The sequence below is a fragment of the Canis lupus genome, chromosome 6, assembly GCF_003254725.2.
Source record: "Canis lupus dingo isolate Sandy chromosome 6, ASM325472v2, whole genome shotgun sequence".
In the NCBI taxonomy this organism is placed as follows: domain Eukaryota; kingdom Metazoa; phylum Chordata; class Mammalia; order Carnivora; family Canidae; genus Canis; species Canis lupus.
The window spans coordinates 5,909,160-5,927,855 of NC_064248.1; the positions used below are offsets into that span (position 1 = coordinate 5,909,160).

Below are 18,696 nucleotides of genomic sequence, written 5' to 3' on the forward strand. Positions count from 1 at the left end.
TTGGGTGGCACAGTCAGTTCAACGTTGGACTCTTAGTTTCGGCTCAGGTCATGATCTCTGGGTCATGGGAATTTTGCTTGGGATTTTCTCTCTCTCTCTCTCTCCCTTTGTCCACCCTGCTCGTGCTCTTTCTCTTTCTCTCTCAAGTAAATAAATCTTTTTTTTTTTAATAATAAATTTATTTTTTATTGGTGTTCAATTTGCCAACATACAGAATAACACCCAGTGCTCATCCCGTCAAGTGCCCCCCTCAGTGCCCATCACCCATTCACCCCCACCCCCCGCCCTCCTCCCCTTCCACCACCCCTAGTTCGTTTCCCAGAGTTAGGAGTCTTTATGTTCTGTCTCCCTTTCTGATATTTCCCACACATTTCTTCTCCCTTCCCTTATATTCCCTTTCACTATTATCAAGTAAATAAATCTTTTTTTTTTTTTTTTTTTTTTTAAGTAAATAAATCTTAAAGAAACAACCAGACCTCAGCTGGATTACCTCTCACTTCCCCCCAACACTCCTTCATTATAGTTTGCCAACCCCTGCCTAGAAGGCCTAAGTGACAGGACACAGCCTACTTCAGGACGACAGGAACAAGTAGGAGTGAGTATTCACAGTATAGCAAGCTTTGAAATCCTAGCGCTAGAGGTCTTTAGTCAGAATCTAGAAGCCCAGCTAATTGAGGCATGATGGAAGCAGTCTCTGCAGTAATTGGGCCTTAGACTTTAACAGCTGCCAAGATATTTATTCTACAAATGTATTCATTTTACAAGTATTTCCTGGCCAGGTATGGTATGATGTTAGGAGCTGTTGATATAACAGTGAACAAAATAGACACAACCCCTGCCTGTGTGATTTAGTCTCATAGAGGCTAAAGTCAATAGGTACTGTGATGAGCACTCTGCCAGAGGAGGTACGGTGTGCTCTGGATGCACATGGGAAGAGTTGACCCGCTCACAGTGTCTTAGTTCTCAAATGGAAAAAGGGACAGCAGAGCTAAGTAAGTGAAAGTTAATCAGACTTGGGGGTCAGGAGCAGAGGGAGGGAAGGCAGCAGGAATAGCATATGCAAAGGCCCAGAGGTGAGAGGGCTTAGCTTGTTGGCAGTGGGTGGGAGCTATAGGAGGGTAGAATACAGAATAGTGTTTTCCAGACATTAATGGGTATATGAATTTGCCTGTGGGATCTTGTTAAAAATGCAGATCCAGACCCAAATTTCTGGAGCGGGGCCAGAGAATCTGCATTTTTCTAACAGGCTCCTGGGGGATCCGGGTGCTCTGGGTCCATGGAGCCCACAGAATAACAAGGCTGTAGAGTGTATATATTGGGGTGTGTAAGAAATGAGCTGGTGAGGTGGGCATGGTCTCCTGAGCCCTGTTTAAGGGTTGGGGCTCACAGGGCAGGAAGGAGTCTGCCAGGGGCTTCAGTCAGGTGCAAATGTTTTAATAGATGGGCATCCTAGAAAATTGGTTGTGGTTATAGTAGGGAAAGTGTATGGGCGTGAGGCAGGATTAGAAGCCAGGAGACCAATTAAGGGCCAGTTGAAAGCCATCCAGGTGAGAGGTAATTGGTGAAGTAAGTGGCAGTGGGGCTGAAGAAAAGGACATGGAGATAGAGGAGAGGAAATGGCCAAGCCTCCGTAACTGAGGTGCTGTTTGGGGCATGGGGAGTGGAGGAGGCCCAGTCAAGGATGACCATGACCTCTAGGTTCCTGGTGTAGGCAGTAGAGTTGATGACATGGACGGCCTAGGTGAGGGGAAACATGGGTAGGGCCTCGGGCATGAGGGGAATGAGGACGTTGGTTCTGAATATGCAGAGGAGAGAGTTCTGTGGGGTATCCACATGGAGAACCCTATGGCCATGTCCCTAAACTGGTCTGTGTGGCCGAGGAGGAGCTTGGCATCTCAGATCTGCAGATTAACCACTTTTTAAAAAAAATATTTTTATTTATTTACTCTTGAGAGAGAGGCAGAGGGAAAAGCAGGTTTCCTGTGGGGAGCCCGATATGGAACTCTAACCCAGAAATCTGGGATTACACCCTGAGCCAAAGGCAGATGCTCATCCACTGAGCTTCCCAGGTGCCCCGCAGATTAACCACTTCTGATGCATATTTCTTCCTTCAGGTCTTTGCAAAGGAAGGGAACGTGCCCAATATTATCATCGCTGTAAGTACCCTCTTGGGGCCCTGTTGGTGATCTTAGAGTTTCACTTTCCCTCCAAGAGCTTAAGTGCACAGAGCTTCCTCGTCAGAGAGGCCCCTGGCCCCCAGAGCCCTTGCCATTCCCCTTGGCAGAGGGAAGCATTGTGCTCTGTTGGATCGGGAGGCCTGTGGGTTGGTGTCCGTGTCGATTTGGAGTGTGCTGTGGGTCAGGGTGGAGGTTCGAAGGGAAGGTGAACACCAACAGATTGGGGAGCAGTAACTTGGGAGCTAAGGCAAGCTCATTCTGCTGGCCTGTAGCCCTTTCGATCTTCTCCCTAGGGCCCCCCGGGGACCGGCAAAACTACCAGCATCCTGTGTTTGGCCCGTGCCCTGTTGGGCCCAGCGCTCAAGGATGCTGTTTTGGAGCTCAATGCCTCAAATGACAGGTATGCCCAGGAGTTAGGGCTGCATAAAGGGTGGCAAGTGTTTGAAGTCTTGTGTTGTCATAGAAACCACCTTTTCCTTGGAGTTTACTTCCCAGCTTTGTGTTTTCCTTTGATCCTTCCCTGTGAACAAGAATGGCCATCACTTGCCTATCCACATGGCATCCTGAGCACTGTTACTGGTTTACTTTATTTTTTAAAGAAGTTTTTTTGTTTTTTAAGATTTACTTATTTATTTGAGAGAGAGTGTGTATGTATGCACCTGTGGGAGACAGGCGAAGGGAGAGGGAATCTCAAGCCGACTTCCCATCAAGCACGGAGGGCAACTTGGGGCTCAATCCTATAGCCTAAGTGGAAACCAAGAGTCGGATGCTTACTGACTACACCACCCAGGCACTCCTTTAATGAAAGTTTTAAAAAATTTTTTTAATTGGAGTAAAATACACATTCCATTAAATGTCAGCATTTAAAAAAAAATTTTATTTATTTATTCATGAGAGACGGGGGCGGGGGGCAGAGGGAGAAGCAGGCTCCATGCAGGGAGCCCAATGTGGGACTCGAACCTGGGTCTCCAGGATCCCACCCTGGGCTGAAGGCGGCGCTAAACCGCTGGGCCACCCGGGCTGCCCAAATGTCAGCATTTTTAAATGCCCAGTTCAGCAGTGTTGCATACTTTCACACTGTTGTGCAACCATCTCCAGAACTCATTCCATTTGCAGAACTGAAACTGTATATCCATGAAACAAATAACTTTCTGTTTCCCCCTCTCTCTAGCCCCAGCAACCACCATCCTTGTTTCTGTTTCTATGAGCTTAACTCTTTTAGGGACTTCATCTAAGTGGAATCATACAGTATTTGTCTTTTTGTAACTGGCCTACTTCACTCTGCATAATGCCCTCAAGGTTCTTCATGATGGAGCAGGTGTCAGAATGCCCTTCCTTTTTGGAGCACCTGGGTGACTCAGTTGGTTAAATGTCTACCTTTCGCTCAGGTCATGATCTCAGGGTCCTGGGATTGAGCCCCACATCAGGCTCCCTGCTCAATGGAGAGCCTGCTTCTCTTTTTTTTTTTTTTTTTTTTAAAGGATTTTATTTATTTATTCATGAGGGACACAGAGAGAAAGAGAGGCAGAGACACAGGCAGAGGGAGAAGCAGGCTCCATGCAGGGCGCCTGACATGGAACTCGATCCCAGGTCTCCAGGATCACGCCCTGGGCTGAAGGCAGCGCTAAACTGCTGAGCAACCTGGGCTGCCCGAGAGCCTGCTTCTCCCTCTCCCTTTCCCCACCTTCCCCCAGTTCATGCTCACTCGCTTTCAAATAAATAAAATCTTAAAAAAAAAAAAAGAATTCCCTTCCTTTTTAAGGCTGACTAGTATCCCACTGTGTAGAGAGACCACCACATTTTGCTTATCTGTTCATGTGTTTTGGACAGTGTTGCTTTCATCTTTTGGCTGCTGTGAATAGTGAATAATGCTCACATGAACAGGGGTTACAGACAGGTCTGTGAGACCCTGCTTCATATATCTCAGACACATAGGAAGGGGACTGCTGAGTTATTTTTGGCAATTCTGTTTCATTTTCTGTGGAAGTGCCACACTGTTTTCTGTGGTGGCTGTGCCAGTTGCCATGCACCCTGACAGTATGTGATTTCCCCACATCTGCACCAACATTTGTTTTCTGTTGTTGTTGGTGGTGGTGGTCATCCCGATGGGCGTGAGATGCTGTTCACTCTTCAGATAAAAACCAGTAGAGGGGGCAGCCCCGGTGGCCCAGCAGTTTAGTGGCGCCTTTAGCCCAGGACGTGATCCTGGAGACCGGAGATCAAGTCCCACGTTGGGCTCCCTGCATGGAGCCTGCTTCTCCCTCTGCTTGTGTCTCTGCCCCCTTCCTCTCTGTCTCTCATGAATAAATAAATAAAATCTTAAAAAGAAAACAACAGTAGAGGATTAGAAAACAAGGAACTGTTGAATAAAATGTCTGCAATCTGCCTTTGATTATTCCTTGAGGATGTGGTTCTCAGTGCTTTAATCTCTTCCGTTTTTTTTTTTTCTTTTTCTTTAAAGATTATTTATTTATTCATGAGAGACACAGAGAGAGGCAGAGACATAGGCAGAGGGAGAAGCAGGCTCCCTGCGGGAGCCTGATGTGGGACTTGATCCTGGGACTCCAGGATCATGCCCAGAGCCGAAGGCAGATGCTAACCACTGGGCTACCCAGATGTCCCAAGAGTCAGAGTTCTTAACTGACTGAGCCACCGAAGTGCCCCCAAACTCACTACTTCTAAGAACCAGTGGCTCATAATTTTGAGAGAATGGCCCATAATGGTAAAATAGTTCCAACTTAATTTGATGAACACCCATTATAATGATCAATACAATAATTTTGTTTTTCCATCTCTTTACTTCCAATCCCATTTGTATACATACCTGCCTTTAGCTTTTGATCACTGCCAGCTACCCTGTAAATGTTGGTGGACAAGCAAGCATCTTAAAAGATGAGAGAATAGTCACATGTATTAGCAAAACAGGATGGTCCACGTTCATGTCAGAAGATATATTGGGGAATGAAGTCCTTCTTCTTGAGTGACTAACTGGATGAAAACATATTTATTCTTTGTCCTTAGATCTGTCTTATTCACTTCTTGATGCTAAAGTTTGAAAAAATTCACCCGTGATTTTGGCATTGGAGAAGCACATAGTCTGAGGCTGACTGTGGTCAGTTTCACTGTCCTTGTTAGTGTCCAGAGTGCTGCTCTTTGTCTCTCTGTGGTTATTTTTTGATGTGTCCAATAATGTGGAATATTCTCTGTCATTTGTTTCCATCTTTTGTGGGTGGAAAATGAAAAAGTTTTGAGTTTTCAGCTGCGGTTAGTGAATGCTTTAAAAAATAACAAAGATGGCGTATTTGAACTTCTTTTATGTCTTCTAGAAAGAGAATGCAGACCCCTAGTGACACAAAACATTGGAGGATGGGGCAGTAGGGACAGTTTTCCCTCTACCACACCATCCTAGGCAAGTGTGGCAATGTTGTGTATTCTTACGACTTTCATCTTATTTTTTTAGCATAGTTGTGAATAATTGATAAGGAATTGATAAGAAACAAGGAAATAGTCATTAGGATGATGACATTGCTATTTTGTTTCAAGATACAGGAAGAATAAGGTCACTGAGACCCTGCGATGTATCTCAGAAAGGGATCTGGTGAACTTTCATGCTATCAGAAGGAATAAGTAAATTTTATCTTTGTGTTTTGGAAGACCTCCAAGAAGGAATAAAAGTAATGAAATGTTAATCCTTATTTTTTTTTAGAGATTTTATTTATTTATTCATGAGAGACACACACAGAGAGAGAGAGAGGCAGAGACACAGGCAGAAGGAGAATCAGGCTCCACGCAGGGAGCCTGATGTGGGACTCGATCCTGGGTCTCCAGGTTCATACCCTGGGCCAAAGGCAGGCACTAAACCGCTGAGCCACCCAGGGATCCCTGAAACGTTAATCCTTATAAATAGTGAGAGTTGCCCAGAAAACTTAAACACTAAAACTGTGTCTATGGTGGTGTCCTGCGGGTGAGAAGACCCCCTGAAGGTACCTGGATCTGTCTCAGAAGGTGACCATACAATTATGCCTTGTTTCAGGGGCATCGATGTTGTGAGGAACAAAATCAAGATGTTTGCCCAGCAGAAAGTCACCCTTCCCAAAGGGCGGCACAAGATCATCATCCTGGATGAGGCAGACAGGTAGAGTGCTTTGCCAAGTACATACTGACCTTTATTTCTGTCTCTTATCAGGCTTTATTAAAGCAGGAGGGAAAAGCTCTCTCACCTTTGCACTTTGGTGGCAGACTGGCTTATCACATCTTCAAAAAAGCAATTTAACAGCACCTGAGCCTTAAACCTTATCTTTACCTAGTAATTTACAAGCATTTGTCTAAGATGACTGACAATGTTGGTTACTGTGTCTATTCCAGTATCGCGTGAATAATTTCAATTATATATATTTTTTACTCTGGCAAAATACGCATGACATGAAATTTACCATCTTAACCCATTTTTTTTTTAAGATTTTATTTATTTATTCATGAGAGACCAGAGAGAGAGAGAGAGAGGCAGAGGCAGAGACACAGGCAGAGGCAGAAGCAGGCTCCATGCAAGGAGCCCGATGTGGGACTCCATCCTGGGTCTCCAGGATTACACCCTGGGCTGAAGGCGGCACCAAACCGCTGAGCCACCACGGCTGCCCTTAACCCATTTTTTAAAAAAGATTTTATTTTTTTGAGAGAGAGACAAAGTGTGGGGAGGGGCAGAGGAAGAGCAGACTCTCTACTGAGCAGGGACCTGGACATGGGGCTTGATCCCAGGATCCTGATTACCTGAGCCAAAGGCTGACGCTTAACTGACTGTGCCACCCAGGCGCACTCCTCAACCCCCATTTTAACCATTTTAAAGTGTATAGTTCAGGGGCACCCGGGTGGCACAGAACTGGTTAAGCATCCGACTCTTGATTTCTGCTCAGGAAATGATCTCAGGGTTGTGAGATCGAGCCCCCCATCAGGCTCCAAGCTTCACACTGGGAGTGAGCCTGCTTAAGACTCTTCCTCTGCCCCTGCCCCGAGTCGTGCTAGCTCTCTCTAAATAACAAAGTGTTCAGTTTGGTGGTATTTAGTACATCCACAATGTTGTACAACCATCACTGGTATAAATGAGAAGTTTGAGATGATGTTAAATGAAGAAAATACAGGGATGCCTGGGTGGCTTGGGACACCTGGGTGGCTGAGTGGTTGAGCATCCGCCTTCGGCCCAGGGCATGATCCTGAGGTCCTGGGATTGAGTCCCACATCAGCTCCCTGCGAGGAGCCTGCTTCTCCCTCTGCCTGTGTGTCTCTGCCTCTCACTCTGTGTGTGTGTCTCATGAATGAATGAATGAATGAACGAATGAATGAATGAACAAATGAAAAATAGATATCTTAAAAAAAGAAAACACAAAATTTTGTTCATATCTTGGTTTAGTCTCCTTGTTTTCTACACTTTGCATTTTCATATACTTGAGATCATAACATAATTTTTGTATCCTTATTTTTTCTTTTAATGTAAAAAAGCATTCCATGTTACTATAGTCTTGTTGCAAACATAGTCTTTAATTGCTACATTATATTTTATAGTGTGGATGCCCACTAACCACTATGGGCATCTGTATGCCCACTGTGTTTTACTGGAACATAATAGTGATGTTGCAGCTAACATTTATGGAGTGTTTCTTTTTTTCTTAGATTTTTACTTATTTGTTTTAGAGAGAGAGAATGCACATGCACAAGTTGGGGGAGAGGCAGAGGGAGAGGGAGAATCTCAAGCAGACTCTGTGCTGAGCCTGACGCTTGGAGATCATGATGTGAGCTGAAAGCAAGTCAGACGCTTAACTGACTGAGCCACCCAGGCATCCCTAATGCTGTACCTCTCATACCTGTGACTTATTGATTCCAAAGCTGGAAGCCTCTATTTCCCACTCCCCTTTACCCATTTTGCCATCTACACCCTGCCCACCCTCCCCACCTCCAAGCTCAGATAGTTTCCTGAGATCTCACAAGTTGAGTTTCTGTGAGACGAACTGGGGCAGCCTGACTGCAGGGCCTCTGCCCTCTGTTCCACCTGCATGCAGCCTGCCTGTGGAAGACCCACCTGGGGTCCTGGAGAGCAGCTAAGCATGCTCAGTCTGGACTTCAGGGTGCCCAGGCTCTCTAGGGAGGGATTTGTTTCCAGTGTACCCTGTGCCCCAGATGCAAAATGCCCCCCTGTTGTTTTCTTCTCAGCATGACTGATGGAGCCCAGCAAGCCTTGAGGAGAACCATGGAAATCTACTCCAAAACGACTCGCTTTGCTCTTGCTTGTAATGCTTCGGATAAAATCATAGGTAAGGGTCACCCCTGGGTGGCTCGGGATCCCCTCATGGTGCTCACATGGGCCCTTTGGCAACAGAAGAGTAGGGGCTTTTCTTTTTTCTTTTTTTTTTTTTTTTTTGAGTAGGGGCTTTTTGATTGCCTCCCATGGGCTGAACACTACAGAATCAACTCTTTCATTTAATCTTATATTATTCTACATGAAGGTGTTACTGGCTCCACGTTCAAGATGAGAAAACTGGAGCCCAGAGAGGTTGAGTAGTTTGCCCATAGTCACACAGCAAGTGGAAGGGCTGGGCCTGGAACCCCAGGTCTGTCTGACTCTTGCACCATCACAGGCACACATGACATTTCGATATCCTGTCACGGTCACTTGCTCCAGACGTGCTCTTGCACTTCCGGTGTGTTCTGAGCACTTAGCACACACTCCCATCAGCACATGGTGTGTTGTCATCACCAGGGACTGCCTCACCAGTGAAGGCTTCCCCATCAATCTGCTCTGACCTGGCGCCTGTCCCTCCCTTCCTGGAAGTCTCTCTGCTTCCTCACCCATTTGTCCCCCTCCTGTCTCAGCTTCTTGCTGGTTGCACTTTCTTCCCTTTGTGATACGCACTGAGAACCCAGTCTGCTTTATTTCCCTCACCATTTCTCACCGCTCTCTCACATCACCCCGCCCTGCTAAAGCTCAGCCCCCGGACTTACCCTTCACCCAGGCCACCGCACAGCTGCAGTTAAGCCTGTGGCTAGCCATGCGACACTGCACGGTCCTGGTTCCCAGCCTCAGCAGGCTTGCCATGTCCCCAGGATTCCTTCACGCAGGTGTCCTTCTACCTGCGTCAGATGCTCATCATCTCTTCATTAACCTGTTCAGTCATCATTGAGCAAACATTTAGTCTGTTCTGTATGGTGCTAGTAGGGAACATACAGCGTTGAAGGAGAACATGCTCGACCCTCAGGATACCACCAGGGTGGTAACAACTCTGAGGCCAGGAGTAGCATCATATTTAGAGACCTCCCCAAATGCATTTCACATAGGGCTGTGCATCCACAAGTTTGGTTACTGATTTGACACTGCCTACTGCTGCGGGCAGAGAAAGCCCTGGCCCTCCCTTGTCAATTTTGCTGATACAAACAGCATCCTGACTTTTTTTTTAATTAATTTTTTTAAGTTTTATTTATTTATTCATAAGAGATAGAGAGATTGGCAGAAACACAGGCAGAGAGAGAGGCAGGTTCCATGCAGGGAGCTGATGTGGGACTTGATCCCAGGACTCCAGGATCACACCCTGGGCTGAAGGCAAGTGCTAAATCACTGAGCCACCCAGATGTCCCGTTTTTTTTTTTTTTTTTTTTTAATTTCTTTTTATTTTATTTTATCTATTTTATTATTTTATTTTATTATTTTATTTTATTATTTTATTTTATTTTATTTTATTTATTTTATTTTATTTTATTATTTTATTTATGATAGGCACAGAGAGAGAGAGAGAGGCAGAGACACAGGCAGAGGGAGAAGCAGGCTCCATGCACCGGGAGCCCGACGTGGGACTCGATCCTGGGTCTCCAGGATTGCGCCCTGGGCCAAAGGCAGGCGCCAAACCTCTGCGCCACCCAGGGATCCCCCTTTTTTTAAAATTTCTAAACAGATACAATAGATATATGAATGAAATCACTGGAGAAATTTATTTCTGAGTAATCTCTACACCCAGCATGGCTCAAACTCACAGCCTTGAGATCAAGAGTCACATGTTCTCATGACCGAGCCAGCCAAGTGCCCTGCTGCAGAGTTGATTTTTCTTTCTTTCTTTCTTTTTTTTAGATTTAATTAATTAATTAATTAATGAGAGTGAGACAGCATGAGCCGGGAGGGGAGGGAGGCAGAGGGAAAGGGAGAAGTAGACCCCCACTGAGCAGGGAGCTGGATGCAGGGCTTGATCCCAGGACCCCAGGATCATGACCTGAGCTGAAGGCAGATACCCAACTGACTGAGCCACCCAGGTGCTCCCAGAGTTGATTTTTTAACTCAAACATCAGTCCTGGACTCAGTGAAGAGAGAGACACTCTTGTTCTGAGGAAGGCCATGCTGCTTTATTCTGACATGCATTTAAATTCTGTGAATTCTGGGGCGCCTGACTGGGTCAGTCAGAAGAGCATGTGGCTCTTGATCTTGGAGTGGTGAGTTCAGACCCCACCTTGGGTATAGGGACTACTTAAAAAATAGTAAATTCTGTGAACTCAGCTTTTGACGCTCCTCACGAGAGAAAAATGCGCTAAAGGATGCTTCTACTTTAGCTGGAATATTAATTGCTTTTAAATACAAACCTATCACTCTTCCTCTTATCTGAGCTGATAAGCCAAATATGTAATTATGGTTCCTCAGTAGAGCTTCCTGATTTCAGGTAAATTGAAATAGGCTAACTCTCAGGACTCTCAGGTTTCTTTAATGCACATAAACTTACAGGAGTGCATTCCTTGAAAGCCTGTGTGAGCACAAAGGATGGAACACAGAGAGACCACATGGGGCCTGAGAGATCCTGGAGAAGCTGTTGTCATAGTCTAAAGTGAGGGACAGGGGCAGCTTCCAGAATTCTGCATCTGCCTCTCTAGTGGTTCTCTTCCCTTGACTGTAGCCTTACAGAAACCACCCACATGTCCCATGCTCATCCTGGTCCCGCTGGGTATTGACACCCAGCATACACAATGAGCAGAAGCCTAGCCTTGACTCAGCTGTGGGCTGTGGCATGTGTCTCTATCCTGGAGGGTCTCTTCCCCTTCTGGAAGCTGTGTCTAGCCAAGGCCATCTGGGGCAGTGCTGGGCGGGGCCTCTTGTTTCTGCTTTGAAACCAGCCTTGAGCACCCACTGGGGAGGGAGCGTGGGGCCAGCATGTCCTGGAGGGCTCTTGGGGATGTGCTGGCCTCTGTGGGGACCCCCACCCTTGTGTCTCCATCAGAGCCCATTCAGTCCCGCTGCGCAGTCCTCCGCTACACGAAATTGAGTGACGCCCAGGTTCTCGCCCGGCTGCTGACTGTCCTGGAGCAGGAAAAGGTGCCCTACACCGATGATGGCCTGGAGGCTGTCATCTTCACGGCGCAGGGAGACATGCGGCAGGTGCATACCCCCTAGGCCACAGGCACCCAGTTCTGGGGGGAAGTGGGGCATGGTCCTGGTGCAGAGACCAGAGACCCTGCTCACTGGGGACTTGGGAGGAGGAGGCTCTACTCGGATTCCAGGGGTGAGGGGAGGCCAGGACTGAACATCGCCCCCAAAGCACGCTTGCTCGTCCACAGGCACTCAACAACGTGCAGTCGACTTTCTCAGGATTCGGCTTTATTAACAGCGAGAACGTGTTCAAGGTACAGGAGCCCATGGGCCCCAGGTGGTTCTGCAAAGCAGGGTTAGTGATGGTCGGTGGGCAGCACTGGGAACCCCTGGACAGACCTGCAGCTGTGCTGGGACCCTTGTGTGCCCTGTGCAGTCAGGAGGGTCTCGGGAGTGGCCCCCCACCCCGATGTTCTCTGATCTGGTGGCCAAGGACACAACACCCCGCTGTCCCACCCCCCACCCCGAGATTGTCCTGCTGCTGGAGAGGGTGCAAGGCTCCTGTTGCCCGAGGGACAGAGATTCCCACTTTCCCCACATTGGCCAAGGGTTATTCTCCAGGGAATACTGTGGACAACTGGCTGCCCCATCCTAACAACTTGGCTATTTTGGAGATCAGTTAGTCCCCTTTTTTTTTTTATTAAAGATTTTATTTATTTATTCATGAGAGGCACAAAGAGAGAGAGAGAGGCAGAGACATAGGCACAGGGAGAACCAGCTTCCACATAGGGAGCTTGACATGGGACTCGATCCCGGGTCTCTAGGATCACGCCCTGGGCCAAAGGCAGGTGCCAAACTGCTGAGCCACCCAGATGTCCCAGTTTCCCCCTTCTTTGAGAGTAAAAACTGGGTAGGGCTGTCCACACATTCAGACCCTATCTGTTTCTTAGCCAGTTTGTGGGTAATGAGAGCGGTGTTGTGGGGATCCCTGGGTGGCTCAGCGGTTTGGTGCCTGACTTCGGCCCAGGGCGTAATCCTGGAGTCCCGGGATCGAGTCCTGTGTCAGGTTCCCTGCATGGAGCCTGCTTCTCTCTCTGCGTGTGTCTCTGCCTCTCTCTCTCTCTGTGTCTTTCATGAATAAATAAATAAAATCTTAAAAGAGAGAGAGAGAGAGAGAGAGAGAGAGAGAGAGAGAGACAGAGGTGTTGAAAGCCCATTTAGCCCCGGGTGGTGAATGTGTTTTCAAGGACACTCAGGGAACTTGCTTAGTCTCTAGACAGTTCAGGTTCTGAGCCATCCTGGAGCAGACCTTCTAGGGCTATGAAAAACAGAATTTTTTTTAATATAGATTTTTATTTATTTATTCATGAGAGAGAGAGAGGCAGAGATACAGGCAGAGGGAGAAGCAGGCTCCATGCAGGGAGCCTGATGTGGGACTTGATTCCAGGACCCCGGGATCACGCCCTAGGCTGAAGACAGACGCCCAACCACTGAGCCACCCAGGTGTCTCTGGAAAGCAAGATTTCTGAGGGAAGTTCACTGAGCTAGGAAGAGAAGTTCCAGGGCTCATGGGGCTGTGGGAGAGAGCAAAAGGGTTTCCTTTAAAAGTAAATGAGGGCAGCCCGAGTGGCTCAGTGGTTTAGCACCGCCTTTGGCCCGGGTCGTGGTCCTGGAGACCCGGGATTGAGTCCCACATCGGGCTCCCTGCATGGAACCTGCTTCTCCCTCTGCCTGTGTCTCCGCCTCTCTCTCTCTCTCTCTCTCTCTCTCTGGTCTCTCATGAATAAATAAATAAAATCTTTAAATAAAAGTAAATGAGAGGGGGTTCCTGAGTGGTTCAGTCAGTAGAATACTGACTCTTGATTTTAGGTCTTGATCTCAGGGTTGTGAGTTCAAGCTCAGCATGGAGACTACTTTAAACAAAAAGAAGAGGAAGACGTTTTATTTATTTTTTTTATTGTATTTATTTATTCATGAGAGACCCAGAGAGAGGCAAAGACACAGGCAGAGGGAGAAGCAAGTTCCACGCAGGAAGTCCAATGTGGGACTCAATCCCGGTTCATGCCCTGAGTTGAAGGCAGACGCCCAACCACTGAGCCACCCAGGGGTCCCAAGAGGAAGAAGTTTTAAATGTGGGTCCTGAGGTAGAGGGTGGAGCGTGGACTCCAGGCCAGTGGAGGGAGGGGCAGGGGGGCAGCCTCAGGCTCAGGGATACCTGCACACCCCCAGGATCCTCTTCACCCTGACATGCTGAGGTGGAGGACCATTGTCCCTAGAAGAATAGTTTCTATTCCAGGTGGGAGGCTGGTCCCAGTCTTCAGTGGATTCTGAGTGGTTCTGGGCGCACCATCCTCCAAGTGACCTAATAAGGTGTGTAGCTAATGGCTCTTAATAAGGCAAAGGATTCCTGTTGGCCCTGTTCACTCCCCTTGTGCTTGGGAAATCTGTAACCACGGTGTTAGAACTTCCCCCACATACACAGCCCCCGGAGTGAGGAAGGTGATGCCATACTCTGGTGACTCAGTTGGTGGTGACTGGGGCGTTTCCAAACCTGGTTCTGTTTGCTGGAGAATTTGATGAGAAAAGCCCGCTGAGAAGTTGGGTACTTGGGTGAATCGGGGCTCCTCCTCAGGTGGGTCCCCGCAGCCCCTCACTGGCCTTCTTTTCCCATTTGCTCAGGTCTGTGATGAGCCCCACCCCCTTCTGGTAAAAGAAATGATCCAGCACTGCGTGAATGCCAACATTGATGAGGCCTACAAGGTTTGTGTCCCTCCTCCCCTGACTCGGGAGGAGCCTTTGCTTCGGTAGCAGGGCAGCAGGAGCCTGTCTCTGTGCTGGGGCTTCCCTCACAAGGGTTGCTCCACTGGATTCTTAGAATGATACTAGCAGTTGGGTGCATTCCGGGCGGGGGGAAGCTGAATCTGGGAAGCTGGATTCCTCACTCTAAATCACACTATTGACAAGCACTCAACCTGCAATTCAGAGTCACATCACTGTCCTATAATTATATCCTCCACAAGGGAGCTCTGTTCCCCCAAGACCTGAGGAAAGACCAGTCCAACTCCTTACGTTTCTGAGACATAGTCTGTCTGCCTGCAGAGGGAGACTTCACTCTCCGTCCCCCTGAGGAATGTGGGAATGGCTTTCTGGGACACAGAGGTGCCTGGTCATCCAGGAGAGGCAGGACCCAGGGCTTCCAGCCTCCGTGGAGCCGGGCACCATGTGCAGATCACAAGGGCCATCATCACAGTCCAGATTACCCTCAGGTCCACAGGGGTGGCAGTGGTGTGATTTAAGGCCATTGGTCTGATCCCAGCAGGTTTTCCTCCCCCCTGCTCCCGCCAAACTAGACCAGAAGTGGACTAGATTTAGGGCAGGATGAGATGTAATGAGTTACCAAAGGGTAGGGCAAGGAGCCCAAGGCAGAGACCCAGGCACCTGGCCCGAGGGCAGCCTTCAGATTTATGAACACAGCTTCCGTGCCCCCGGCATCCACCCCGAGATGCCAGAGCAGAGGTGATACCCTGCAGTCTGAGTGGGCTGGGTGGGGTTGGAACTGGGGCAAATCAGGCGGGGACTGAGAGGACTCTGCTCTAGCCCCAGTGAAGATTTGGTGGAGGCTAGGCCTGCAGTGAGTGTGCCTCGTGCCTGGCAGCTCAGAGAGCACAGCAGACACATGGTCTCCCTTTTCACTCATACTCACTGAGATGATTAATACAGCTTTTTAGGAGCCTTGGATTAAGACGCCACATGGGTGCCATAGTAGACCATGCAATACATTTTAAAGATTTTATTTTATTTTTTATGAGAGAGAGAGAAAGAGAGGGCATGAGTGAGCAGGGGGAGGGGCAGAGGGAGAGGGACAAGCAGACTCTGCTGAGCTTGGAGCCTGACACAGGGCTTGGTCCCATGGCCCTGAGGTCAGGACCTGACCTGAAACCAAGAGTCAGATGCTTAACCTACTGAGCCTCCACAGGCGCCAAGCAATACCAAGCAATAAATTCTGAAACATTTGTGACATTGGGGTGCAGTCTATTGACCGCCTCAGTCAGTAGCGCGTGTGACTCTTAATCTCGGGATCCTGAGTTCAAGCCCACTGTTAAAAAAATTGAATAAGTAAAAAATAAGACATTTGCAATCCTATCTCTACCTGTTGGGAAACTCCAGTGATCCCCAGGAGGTCTGCAGGCCGTGGCCCCCCAGCAGCTCCATCAGCTGGCCGGGTTGAGGGGCACCTGGGTGGCTCAGTGGTTGAACCTCTGCCTTTGGCTCAGGTCCTGATCCTGAGTCCTGGATCAAGTCCCACAGTGGTCTCCTCGCAGGAAGCCTGCTTCTCCTTCTATGTCTCTGCCTCTCTGTGTCTCTGATGAATGAATAATAAAATATTGAAAGAAAAAAAAAAAAGAAAAAAAGATGGCTGGGTTGCTGAGGATGGTGTCCTCTCCCTGCCATGGGATAGGCCCAAGACTGGTGTGGCTTCAACCTCGTGTGTCCCTCCGCGTCCCCCCCCCCCCTTACCCTTTGTCACCCAGCGGATCTTCTCTGTCTAGATTCTTGCTCACCTGTGGCATCTGGGCTATTCGCCAGAAGACATCATTGGCAACATTTTTCGAGTGTGTAAGACCTTCCAAATGGCAGAGTACTTGAAACTGGAGTTTATCAAGGTCAGTGAGAGGACAGCAGTGGTTCTTCTGGGGAAGGTGGGCCACGCTGTGCTCTGTTCTGTTTGTGCACAGGCCTGGCCTCTGGACGATGCTCAGTGAGCGTCCCAACCACAGCAGAGGCAGGCAGCTCATGTCCTGGGACTGGGAGTTGCTTTAAGCCTGATGTACCAGTCAGTGGCCTTGGGTTTCTTAAAGGGGCTCTCTTCATTCAAGATCAATCTGTTTACCCTCAGTTAATTGAGGCATAATTTGCATAGATTAAAATGCAGCCTCTCCGGTGCCTTCTGTTGACCAAAGAGTTCTATCATTTAAAGGCCACAGCCTAGGTCTGAACGGTTGTTTATAATTCCTCCTCCAGATACACGTGCCCGTTTGTAGGCAGTCAGCTCCTCCCCTAGCAGCTGGGAACCCCCGCTCTGTTTTCTCTTTGGGGGAATGGAATTTTTCAGAATGTTATATGGGAATGACCATGGAATCCAGTAGAAGGTAGCCTTTTGAGTCTGGCTTCTTCCACTTAGCTTAATGCACTTCGGGTTTGTTCATGTTGCATCTGTCAGTGGTCTCGTTGCTGAGCAGTGTACCACAGTGTGTGTTCACCGCTTGAAGGACACCAGGGTGTGCGGGTTCCGGTGACCATCAGTAAGGCCACTGTAAACATTTGCAATTGTGAATTACTGTGCAGGTGAACATGAGTTATTTTTCTTAGGAAACTTCCCAGGAGGTGGGATTGCTTGTTCTGATGGTCAGGGTACGTTTAACTTTATAAGAAACTGCCAAACTGATTTCTAAAGTGGTTGTAGTATTTTTCATTTCTCCCAGCAGCCTGTGAGCACTTCAGATGATCCACAGCCTATACAGCCCTTGGAATGTTCAGTTGATTCTTTTTTTTTTAAGATTTTATTTTAGAGAAAAAGCAGGGCTGGGGCCACGGGGCAGAGGGAGAGAGTCTCAAGTAGACTCTGCATGAGCACAGAGCCTGACTCAGGGCTTGATCTCAGGACCCAGAGCCCAAGCGGAAACCAAGAGTTGGATGCTCAACAAACTAAACCAACCAGGTGCTGGTTGAGTCTCTTAAAGCCACTCTAATCTCTAATAGGTGTGTCATAGTATCTCAACATGACTTTAACGTGCATTTTCCACTAACTGATGGCGTTGAGCACATTTGCGTGTGCTGATCTGCCATCTGTAATCTCTAACAAAGCATCTGTTCAAATCTACCGATTTCTTGATTGGGTCATTTTCTTGGTATTGAGGTCTGAGACTTATTTATGTACTCTGCCTTCAAGTCCTTTATCAGATATGTGTTTTATTTTTTTTTTAATATTTTATTTATTTATTCATGAGAGACACAGAGAGAGAGAGAGAGAGAGAGAGAGAGAGAGAGAGAGAGGCAGAGACACAGGCAGAAGGAGAAGCAGGCTCCATGCAGAGAGCCCGATGTGGGACTCGATCCCGGGACTCCAGGATCACACCCTGGGCTGCAGGCAGCGCTAAACCGCTGTGCCACCAGGGCTGCCCAGATATGTGTTTTATAAGTATTTTAATATTTTCTCCAAGCCTGGCTTTTTTTTTTTTTCTTTTTCTTTCTTTTGGTATTTTCTAAACAATACCTTAGAGGGAAATATCAACATCCTTTTAGAAAAAAATAAAGTGAACTTTAAGCATAACTTATGACAACTTCAAGTTCATGTTCCAGCTGAAGTTTGATTCATTGCATCAATTTTAAGTAAACTATTAGTTCAAGTGAAAAAAAAACATCAAGCCCTCCCTCTTTTATTAACCAGATTTACATTTGCTTTTGTTTTTCAGGAAATTGGATACACTCATATGAAAATAGCAGAAGGTGTGAACTCCCTCCTGCAGATGGCAGGGCTCCTGGCCAGGCTGTGTCAGAAGACAATGGCCCCGGTGGCCAGTTAGGGCGGAGAACTGGTTGATCGGAGTGATGAGAGTCCTGAGAGTCCTCATCCGGGAGAGATAGGAGTCCGCGCCTTCTGATTTGGCACCTTCCTTTTACACGATCGTGGCCATCACACTGCTTCCATGAGTGCCTGCAGTCAATCTCAGACTCACGGGTGTGATGACAGGGTGGAGAGGCCCTAGAGAACCTCCAGGGCTTGGCACCCAATCTGGGCATGTGTGGCATCTTAGCTAATAAAAGAGCTGGACAGTTTTGTTGGCACTAAAGTGGCATCGCCAGGTGGCAAGGAAAACCAGCATTCTGTCTCTGAGTGCCCCAAGCATCCTATCAGTAGAATAGGCGATTTAGATAATAGACTGATCAAGCTAATCTCAGTTCTTTTAGACGCTGGGAGGGCAGTCCCTGGGGTCAGGGGCAGAGATAGACATCTCAGAGGAGCCTGGGACAGTGAGCCCTTCAGAGAGGACGTGCGGGAATCCCAGGGGCTAGTGGTGTAGTACAGATGCTTGGGAAAACTGCTGGCCTTTTCTGTGCAATCGTGTGCACATGGTGCTTTGGAATTTCCCAGTGAACTTTGTTTTACTTTGTATGATTGTTCCTGCCAGA

The 18,696-nt window shown here is 47.9% G+C and overlaps 1 protein-coding gene across 6 annotated transcripts in view; it reads left to right on the forward strand.

Annotated features, from left to right (window-relative positions):
- The window catches only part of RFC2 (replication factor C subunit 2), a 38,836-nt gene extending 20,494 nt beyond the window's left edge, over nucleotides 1-18,342 (forward strand). For 2 of the 6 annotated variants that reach the window (XM_025425777.3, XM_025425778.3), the window contains 9 exons: nucleotides 2,115-2,156; nucleotides 2,471-2,577; nucleotides 6,211-6,312; nucleotides 8,379-8,479; nucleotides 11,417-11,574; nucleotides 11,754-11,819; nucleotides 14,185-14,265; nucleotides 16,056-16,169; nucleotides 17,979-18,342. In XM_025425777.3, the coding sequence (XP_025281562.1) occupies nucleotides 2,115-2,156; nucleotides 2,471-2,577; nucleotides 6,211-6,312; nucleotides 8,379-8,479; nucleotides 11,417-11,574; nucleotides 11,754-11,819; nucleotides 14,185-14,265; nucleotides 16,056-16,169; nucleotides 17,979-18,089 (882 nt within the window). In that variant the 3' untranslated portion in view covers nucleotides 18,090-18,342. The remainder of the gene's footprint in view (nucleotides 1-2,114; nucleotides 2,157-2,470; nucleotides 2,578-6,210; nucleotides 6,313-8,378; nucleotides 8,480-11,416; nucleotides 11,575-11,753; nucleotides 11,820-14,184; nucleotides 14,266-16,055; nucleotides 16,170-17,978) is intronic. The other 4 variants (XM_025425781.3, XM_035718258.2, XM_025425779.3 and 1 more) reach the window with 2 other exon arrangements.
- The last annotated feature ends 354 nt before the right edge of the window (nucleotides 18,343-18,696 follow it).